The sequence below is a fragment of the Vigna radiata genome, chromosome 8, assembly GCF_000741045.1.
Source record: "Vigna radiata var. radiata cultivar VC1973A chromosome 8, Vradiata_ver6, whole genome shotgun sequence".
Taxonomy (NCBI): domain Eukaryota; kingdom Viridiplantae; phylum Streptophyta; class Magnoliopsida; order Fabales; family Fabaceae; genus Vigna; species Vigna radiata.
The window spans coordinates 40,392,280-40,402,259 of NC_028358.1; the positions used below are offsets into that span (position 1 = coordinate 40,392,280).

The 9,980-nt window shown below is 33.9% G+C and overlaps 2 protein-coding genes across 2 annotated transcripts in view; both read left to right on the forward strand.

The window, feature by feature from the left end:
- Positions 1-2,141: 2,141 nt before the first annotated feature.
- On the forward strand, positions 2,142-4,638 carry LOC106769615 (scarecrow-like protein 8). The gene has a single exon (XM_014655301.2). It carries the CDS (start codon positions 2,559-2,561, stop codon positions 4,377-4,379), a length of 1,821 nt encoding a protein of 606 aa, XP_014510787.1. The 5' UTR covers positions 2,142-2,558; the 3' UTR covers positions 4,380-4,638.
- Positions 4,639-8,284: 3,646 nt separating this feature from the next.
- The window catches only part of LOC106770645, an 11,097-nt gene continuing 9,401 nt past the window's right edge, over positions 8,285-9,980 (forward strand). The window contains exon 1 of the mRNA XM_022784833.1: positions 8,285-8,320. Within this exon, the coding sequence (XP_022640554.1) occupies positions 8,285-8,320 (36 nt within the window). The remainder of the gene's footprint in view (positions 8,321-9,980) is intronic.

Consider the following 9,980-nt stretch of genomic DNA (forward strand, 5'->3'; position numbering starts at 1 on the left):
TGTTTTTGATAAAAATTAATTTGAATAATAATCTAAGTCAAATGACATAGTACAATGGAAGGAATAATTAAAACAACAATAAAAAACCATTAAACATAAGAGGAGAATAATTAAAATAGTTTTTGTAAATAGATAAGAAGTTTCTATATGAAAGAATGATTTTATTTGTCAGATAAAATTATCGTAACTAACAAAATTGGTTCTCAATTTTTTTATCAGAAAACATATTGAATCATTAAATTATAACAATATATCTAGGTTGATTGGATTAAAATAGTTGTATAGGTGACAAAAATTTTGCTTAATTATTTAATGTAATGTTTTGCCCAATTGTGCGTGGGAAGGAAACAGAGAAAGAAGGTATTAGGAGGAACTGGTTGGTGTCGGTAAGAATAGATTGGAGACATGATAAAGAAACCAGGGAGAAAGAAACTTCTTCTGACGGCGTCTTTTTATTGGTTTTAGAATTCATTTTATTTTCACAATTACAACACAACATATTATTATTCCTTTGACACCTTTCCTACGCGCCTTTCACACACTCACACAACACTGTTTATCTTCATTTCAAAATAATGGGAAATTTTAGTAAACAAAAGATTTTTAAGTAGACTTTATGTCAAAGCTAAGAAAGGTTATTTAATATAACCCTTCAAGTACCACATACTATATATATGTTCAGACATTACTTCAAATTATTTAATTAATATATTTAGTTTATTAGACATTGTGCTCATGTTTAACGTTCAAAGACTCTATTGATAAATAGCAAAGTAAAAAACATAATAAAAAAAATTCGTACCTCTGTACATATTTTTATCCTTTTAACCTTCCACAACAATCTTATCAACAGAAAAAACACGACGAAATGTTTTTTAAATAATTAAGAATGTTATGCACAACCTTATCACATTCTAGATGTTGATGTAACTTAAAATCAGCCTCCCATCTCAATTCATTTAATTTCTACTATTTACAACATCGAAATTTTGTTTTAAATGTTTGACAAATTAGCTTGTTACTTAGTTGCAAACTGAAAAAAAAAAAAACTTAAATATAAAAATGTTTTATTTAATTTCAAATTTGTTAAAAAGTAATGTTTAAATTCATTCAATTTTTTAATTTTATAAGATTAAAAATGTACGTTTTATTAATTATAGATAGTTTAAGTTCAAAGACAATATTTTTTAAAAGAATAATAAAACTTTACTTAACAAAAAACTCAAATGTGAGAAAAATCACACTAGATATAAAAAAAGGTATAGTTTAAAAATAGAATTCAAAATTATAAAATTAAATAAAACCATCAATTATCGATTCAAACAAATTTAATCATTAATAATTTTTCCCCAATCATAACCTAAAATTAATAAATACTTGTTTTAGTTCAATAAATATTTGATTACTTTTTAATTCTTTATATCATAGATGTTAATGCTCTGTACAAACTTTCTTCAAAATCTTACTATTTATTTAACATTTACTTTTCATGGGAAAAATCACCTTTGGTGGACCCAGATCTATATGTATTGTTACAAAAATTTTGTTTTCAAGGTTGGAATATGAATTTCTTAGTTATGTAAAAAGTACTTAATCATAAGTTCCACTCTTCAAGAGATTTTGACCTAATTCTTTTTTCTTGGTGAATGAATTTCGTAACCCATATAATATTATTATATTGAAGGCAAGGGTTTTACTCATCCATTTTTTTAACACATAGGAATTCCAACATCAAAATAAAATTGACAGCATTAATAAAATAATCAAAATAAATTTTTAATAAACTCAATTTTTTTTTCATAAAACACACTGAAACACATGTTAGCCACCAAAGTTCACAAACCAAATGCATGATAAAAAATTAAGCCACTAATTCATTATGAAAAGTGAAGATTCTATGGGAACTCTAAGCATTATTGGTTAACTATAATTAAGAAAATAATTATATAAAAAGAGCGATGTCTTAAAATGAAAAAAAAATAAAAATTAAATACTATTTAAAAAATTAATTAATACATTTAAAACCTTAGAAAGTATAATTTAAAGTTTTTTTAGTGGAAAGTTAATAGAATAATTTGATGATGAAATTGATAGTGATAAAATGATGACAAGTTGTAATAGTAACAGAAGGGCGAGTGAGGATTGGAATTGCGTTAGTCGAGGAAGTTGTCACTCAGGAGTTGAAGTTTGTTATTATTGAATAAGATACGACTGCGTATCGGTTCCTATGGACTTGATCACGGTCCATCCAAGAGATGGAATCTGGAATCTGAACTAATCCAACGGTAGTGATGTCAGGATGTGCAATCTAAAATGAGAAAGACGCATTCACATTATTTGTAGTAGCGTTCAGAAAAAATCAAAGGAAATAAAAAGAACAGAAGAAAAAGAAGCCTTCCTTCACTCGCTTTCTTGATCAAATTTAAAATCCCCTCTGTCGTTATATTCACCAGAATCATTCCAACATTTCAATTCAACCCTCTCTCTCTCTCTCATGCCTTCCTCCAAAATCCTAACTTTTTAGTCCCTTCCTTATTTTCTTCGCCACAAAACCTGGGATGTCGCCGCCGGGGCTCCCTGCTGCTGGACCCTCCGATTTCTACGGCGCAGCAACCGGATTCCCTACTCAATCCATGGCAGTTCCACCCACCATCAACAACCACCCCGCCACCACTCACCAGTCTCTCTACCCATCCCAAAAACCTTCAATTATGCTTCATCCCTCCTCCCACATACCCAAACACCAAACATCCTCTCTCACCGGGAAACGCACCCTCGCAGAATTCCAGACCCACAACCTCAGTAACACCATCAGCAACAATCTTCTTGTTAGCAACAACAATAACCAACTCCTTACCAACTATCAATTTCGTTCGGTAAAACCCAGAACTTTTCAACACAACCAATTCTCCACGTTCTCTCCTGAATTCTCTCCTGAATTATCTGCCTTACCGTCTCACCGTTACGGGGCTTCCCTTCTCCACCACATTCGCCCTAACTATGTCAACGCACAACCTGTCACGACTTCGATCCTGTCTCACACAAATTTCTCTCCTGTTCAAAGCAGGTTAGCCGCGACCCGTGAAATGGAAAAAAACTTGATAGACCACCGCCTCCAGGAGTTGGAAAAAGAGCTTCTAGAAGACAATGATGATGACCAAGGCGACGCTGTTTCAGTCGTTACCACCTCTGAATGGTCACACACAATACAGAACTTAATCACTCCGCCCAAACATGTCTCGTCATCGCCCTCTTCCTCTACGACGTCGTCCAACTCCTCAGCAGAATCCATCAGTGTCATACAGTCCCTAACGGAGGTAGCGAAAGCGATTTCAGAAGGGAGAGTCGAGGTCGCCACGCAGATCCTTACCCGATTGTCGCAGAATTCGGATCAAGGCTTCGTAAATTGCATGGTTTCCGCGCTCAAATCGCGGATGAGTCATGTTGAGTATCCACCACCTGTTGAGGAATTGTTCGGCAGGGAACACACCGAGTCCACTCAGTTGCTATTTGAGCACTCGCTCTTCTTTAGGGTCGCGCTCATGGTCGCCAACATCGCAATCCTCGAATCTGCATTCGAAAATAAAACAGAGAACCCCAAACTCTGCGTGGTGGATTTCGACATCGGGAACGGGAAACAATACGCCAGCCTTCTCCACGAGCTCTCTTTGCGGCGAAAGGGTTCTCCAGCCGTCGTCAAGATCATCGCCGTTACGGAGAACAGCGCTGATGAGAAGATGAGTTCCGCCGGCGTGATGCTAGGAAGACTCGCAGAGCAACTCGGGATTGGTTTCAAATTCAAAGTGCTGACTCGGAGAATCGCCGAGTTGACTCGTGAGTCTTTGGGTTGCGACGCGGACGAGGTACTGGCGGTGAACTTCGCTTTCAGGCTTTACAAAATGCCCGACGAGAGTGTCTCCACAGAGAACCCGCGCGACGAACTTTTGCGGCGCGTGAAGACACTCGCGCCGCGCGTGGTGACGCTGGTGGAGCAGGAGTCGAACACCAATACGGCGCCATTCGTGGCTCGCGTGGCCGAGTCGTGCGCCTATTACGGCGCGCTGTTTGACTCGCTCGAGACTACGATGGCACGGGAAAACTCGTGGCGAATAAAAATGGAGGAGGGACTGAGTCGGAAGATAGCAAACACGGTGGCATGCGAAGGAAGGGAGCGCGTAGAAAGGTGCGAGGTGTTTGGAAAGTGGCGCGCGCGCATGGACATGGCTGGTTTCAGGTTGAAACCACTGAGTCAGAGAGTGGCCGAGTCAATCAAAGAACGACTCGGTGGTGAGAACCGGGTGACAGTTAAAGTAGAAAAGGGTGGGATTTGCTTTGGGTGGATGGGAAGAACCCTGACCGTGGCTTCTGCTTGGTGTTAACTTTTTACTTTTTTTTTTTAATTTATTTTTTATTTTCTAAGGTTATTATATACCCATTTTTAGTTATTCTATGTTACCTAGACATTATGCAAAGGCATAGAGTTGGAAAAGGTATTTCCTTCTACCAAACAGGTAAATAAAAAAAAGTGTTTGGATTTTGGACAAGCATTTATGAATATGATGATTCCTTATGTACTTTTTTCATTTTCACTTCAGTTCTCAAACAACACGTTGCCACTTTGCTACACTGCTTTTCTTCTTTTTACGTAACACACTCTTAACTTTTTTAATCTCATTTTTATTATAATTTAAATAGTTTTAATCCTTTGCATTCTAGCTTACTCCACTTTTGGTATATAATTATTTGAATTTAATAATATTAATTTGACCCATCCCGCAAAGTTAAATATGTAAGATTTTATAAAAATTTTGTTAACTTATATTTTAACGTGATTTTTTTTCAAAATTCCAACTATACAACGGAAATATAGTTGCTAAATAAATTGTTTACATTATTTTTTTTAAACTTTATAATGTCATGTAAGCATCAGAAGTATAGTTGGGTGATGGATTATTTTTGCCATTAATATAAAGTAATGTCTTATTATATGATACGCATATATTCAGACCTAGAGAGCTGGATGCTTCACGTGCACATGTTTCAACGTTAATTTTGCAACGTCAAACTAAGGACGTTCATGCAAATTCTCAAACCGTGTGGAGACTCTTTCTTTTACTATTATTTATTAGGTTTAAACAATTTAGGCGTTCCTGTTTTTGTTGGGTCCTCCTCCCACTTTGGTCTCATTTTTTTAAATTTTTCCAATTAAATCTTCAGACCTGTTAATTTGAAGCAAATCAGCCATTGCCGTTAAAAATAATTATCGGTATTAATTTTTTTCCAGATGAAAGGGTGATGTGTCGATTTTTAACCACGTGGCTGTCTGATTTCTCTGCCTCCTATCCCACCTCCAACTCCTCCATGGCCATTTCCAAACCCTAGCCGCCGCACCAAACCCTTCCCATCAAACCCTAGCCGCCACACCAGATCCGTCGTCGGCAGCCGTCCCCCCAACAGATCAACACACATTCAACCATCAACGACGACCACCACTCTCTCAATCTCCACCGCAGAAGCCGCCGGTAGCCACCATCAAAGCACCGCTGCATTCATCTTTTCCTCCATCACCGACCTCCAAAGCTTTATCGAACTCCTCTGTTAGCCGTCGCAAGTCATGAGGCCTCCTTCTCCTTCATCTTCATCAACCTAAAAATCCCAAACAATAGAGTTCTCTACCAAATCGTACCATGGCCGCCGCACTTTCTATCATCTGCGAGCACCTCCTCTAACTCCATGGAAACCGTGAAGCATCTTCACGAGTCTGGGCCACCACCTGCATCAAAACCAAACCTGCAACAAACAAACCCAAAAGCAGAAAATCCAATTCCAGGTTCGCGCATTCCTTTTTCGCATTCAGAAGTTTTTCTTCGAGCTCCATGGAAGCACCATTCAAACCATCATTCCTCTTCGAAAGAAATATCCGCTGTGCATCCCAAATGGGTTTTCTGATTTTATTAGATCTGATTATTTTTTTACAGTGGGAGGGTTCCTGAATCCCTTTTTTCGTGCTCTGCCCTCTGATTCTCAAAAATGTAATGGAGTGAAAAATGATGATGATAGTTCGTCTGAAGTTCCAGGAGCAATTAAAGAGAACGACAACATTACCAATTTCGAAAGGGAGTAGAATTCTGGGTCTGCTCACGGCGACGGCGGTTAAGATAACTCTGACATAGGAGAAGTGATGTGGCAAAAATCGACACATCACTCTTTCATCTGTAGAAAAAATTAACACCGTTAACGATTTTTAACGGTAGGGGTTGATTTGTTTCAAATTAACAGTTCTGAGACTCAATTGGGAAAATTTAAAAGAAAGAGACTAAAATAGGATTAACAGTTCTGAGACTCAATTGGGAAAATTTAAAAGAAAGAGACTAAAGTAGGAGGGCCGAACGTAAACAGAGATGTCTAAATGGTTTAAACCTATTTATTATATACCCACATCATTTTTTAGATATTTCGTTGGGGCCCAAACTTATATGCATAAATATTTTTTTTACTAAAACTTTTTTTAAAATTAAATATATATAATTGAGTAAGAGAGAGAGAAGAAAAAAACCTAGAAAACTGCAGTTTTAGATTTATGAATTGTGATGATGAGAAAGGAAGAATAGCCTGCACTTATACCTACCATTTACTAACCTATTATTCCTCGTATAAACTACTACCACCTGTCCTTTTGTGCCTGTTCAAAAGCTTTCCCCTCTTTGTTAAAAGTCAAACCATAATTTTATTAATAATTTTTTTTTATTTTATGTTTACCTTTTTATTACCATTATTATATAAGAATTTTTTTCACATTACTTCAATAAGAATTATTTTACTGTCATGTTGTGTGGTATAACATATCATAATAAATTCCTATTAAACATATGTTTTCTTTATCAGTTGAAACTTTCCTTCCTCTTTCACATCAATATTTCTTTTACTTGCTCTATTATTCTTTCTCCAACATGAAATTTCTTAAAAAAAACTCATTCTCCTCCTCATATACCATATAATTAAATGAGTTTTCTAAGTTCCGTATGTAAGCTCAAGGGGGACCATTTGAGAACTTACTTCAATCCGTTATTTCCACCCAAAATTTCAATTCGCGTTCTAACGTGTAAAAGTTTCATTTTAAAACTAAATTTTTTAATAAATAAATATATTTTATAGGATACATATCCTTAGGATTAATCACTCTTTAAATAAATTACTCTTTGACTAATTATCAAGATTAAATAGTAAAATCGACCAACTCCAAAATAATGAGGTTAAATATATGTTTTAGTTCTCATATTTGTTCCTCATTTTCAATTAGGTTCTCATGTTTTTTTTTGTTCCAATTGCATCCTAATATTTGTAAATTTGGGACAATAAAACCCTTCCCGTTAACTAGCCACTAACGCCCTTGACACTGTGCTGATCTGTAAATAATTTTATATTCGTGACATTATGTATTATTACATTAAATGAATTGTGTTAATTACGCGTCGAAAAGTAAATTCTTACCATAAAAAATTTTCATTAAAAAAAAAAATCCTACCTATTAACTTCGTCTTCTCCACAAAAACCCTAATCTTAGCCGTCAGCATGCGTCGCCAGCATGAGTCCACCGTCTCTCTTCGTCTTCTTCGGAAACCACCCATGAAGGAAAATGCAAAAAGGGAATGAAATATCCATTGATAATATCATATAGAGGCAGACAACCTACAAATAAGAAATTATAGAACCAGAAACCTGCACTGCGATTCATACCTTCAAACAATGATTCGAAAAGATCAAATGGATTGCTGAAATCCTGGCATAACAGAGAGGAGAAGGCATTGACGAAGGGGAGAAAGAGAAAGAAAGGAGAAACCTTTTTGGCTCGCAAGATTTTCTTGACAAAATACATTGCGCATAATCATCAAATCCCAGCAACTCGCTAGATTTGGGATAAAACCTATAATTTAAACCTATATTTTATGTACTATAGAGAGACAGTAGCAGTTTAGGGATGAATTTGATGGTTTATCCATTGAACCACAAAAAAGGACAAAAATACTAGATCGCCCATTTGCTTCAGAATCTAATCCAAAAATGGTAGTAGTTTGAACACCCAATTATCAACCTGATACCCTGATCTCTTTCTAATGCCAATACTTCATTAAAAAGAAAAAAAACCAACAACCACTAAAAAACAAGTAAAAAAGACATTGGGAAGAAAAATAAAGACAAGAGAAAAAAAATGAAAACTTTATATTGAAACTGAGGAATCTGAGAAGAGAAAATTCACCGGAGAGTCATCAGTGGCTGATCTGATATGAAGGGAAGCTTGGGCAGTGCCAGTTTGGCTCTGGTAATACTAAACATCAGGGAGAAGTGAGCACGGAAGAAGCTGAGAATGAAAGCGATCCTCAAGCCTCGAAACGAGATCCACGTGTAATTAACACATAATTCATTTAATTTAATACATAATGTCATGAATATAAAATTATTTACAAATCAGCACAGTGCCAACAATGTTAGTGGCTAGTTAATGGAAAGGACTTTATTGTTTCAAATTTACAAATATTAGGATGTAATTGGGACAAAAAAAAAATGAAGACCTAATTGAGGATGGAAAACAAATATGAAGACTAAAACATATATTTAACCAAATAATTAACAACCCTACCATATAAAAATTGTTTTTCCATATTAATACTAATTCTACTAAATAATCATAAATGACTAATATTTCATATCACACTCCCACTGCACGAAGCGACTTCAATCGGTTGGTATTTGAGAAATTGCATGACTACCTTTAAATGTTAAAAGGTAATGAAAGGGTGAAATGTATTACAACCAAAAACTTAAGCTCTATTTGGAGTGCTTAATAAAATTCCAGTTATTAAACTTAATATTGTAGCTGGAGAAATTAAATTACATGATGTCACTTTGACTTGTTAATAATTTTATATATAAAATAGATTTGATCTATTCAACTGTAAATTTGTAATTTTATACCATGATAATTCTTTAAATTAAGTTTTGTTAAAATTAAATAATAATTTATATTTTAATATGTTCTATAAAATATATATTACCGCGATTAAGCTTATATAAATAATTTTGTTATATTAAACTTGTTATAAATATGTTCTATTTAAATATAAATTATTTTGACTATTTTTTGTAGATTAAAAACTGCAAAAATGGTCCCAACCTATTAGGAATGCCGGGTCAAAAGACATTTTAAAATAAATTCATGATTATATGTGTGTAATCAATTAAAAATGGTTAATAGTATTCGTCTAATACATAATTAAGTCATTGTAAAATTGACCATTTTTTGTTCCGATACTTTTTAATTGACCTACGTATCTCTCAATCTTTCCAAAATGATCAAGTTGCATACATAAAAGTATAAAAATAATTTAATTAGAATATGTATTTTTTTTTAACCCAAGTTCAACACAACAAAGTGATATAAAGTTTTTATATCTTGCACCTATATAAAAATCTCACTTAAGCATTATTAGGACATTATCACTTGCAACAAACTTCATGATATGTAAGATACACTCCATTTTAGAAAATAAGCATATTTTTAATTCTTGGTAATGGATGTAATAATAATACGAAAATGTGTATTTTATTTTAAAAAAATTTAAAATTACAAAATTCAAGGGATAAGAAATAAATTAATATTAGTACTTCCAGAACAACAACGGATCGTCGTTCATAGAATAATTCTCATTAATCTGTTGATATCAAGTTTTATTACTTACGTAATATAATTTTCATTGTTTATTCGAAAACAGGAAAGAGAAAACCCACATAAAAAAATTAAAATATTACAGTTTAGGAAATATATTCACCTTATTTATTTTGAATTCAAAATCTATATTATTGCGAAATGTTCAGAAATATATACACCACAATGTACCTTAAGCTATTAATATATATATATATATATATATATATATATATATATATATATATATATATATATATATATATATATATATATA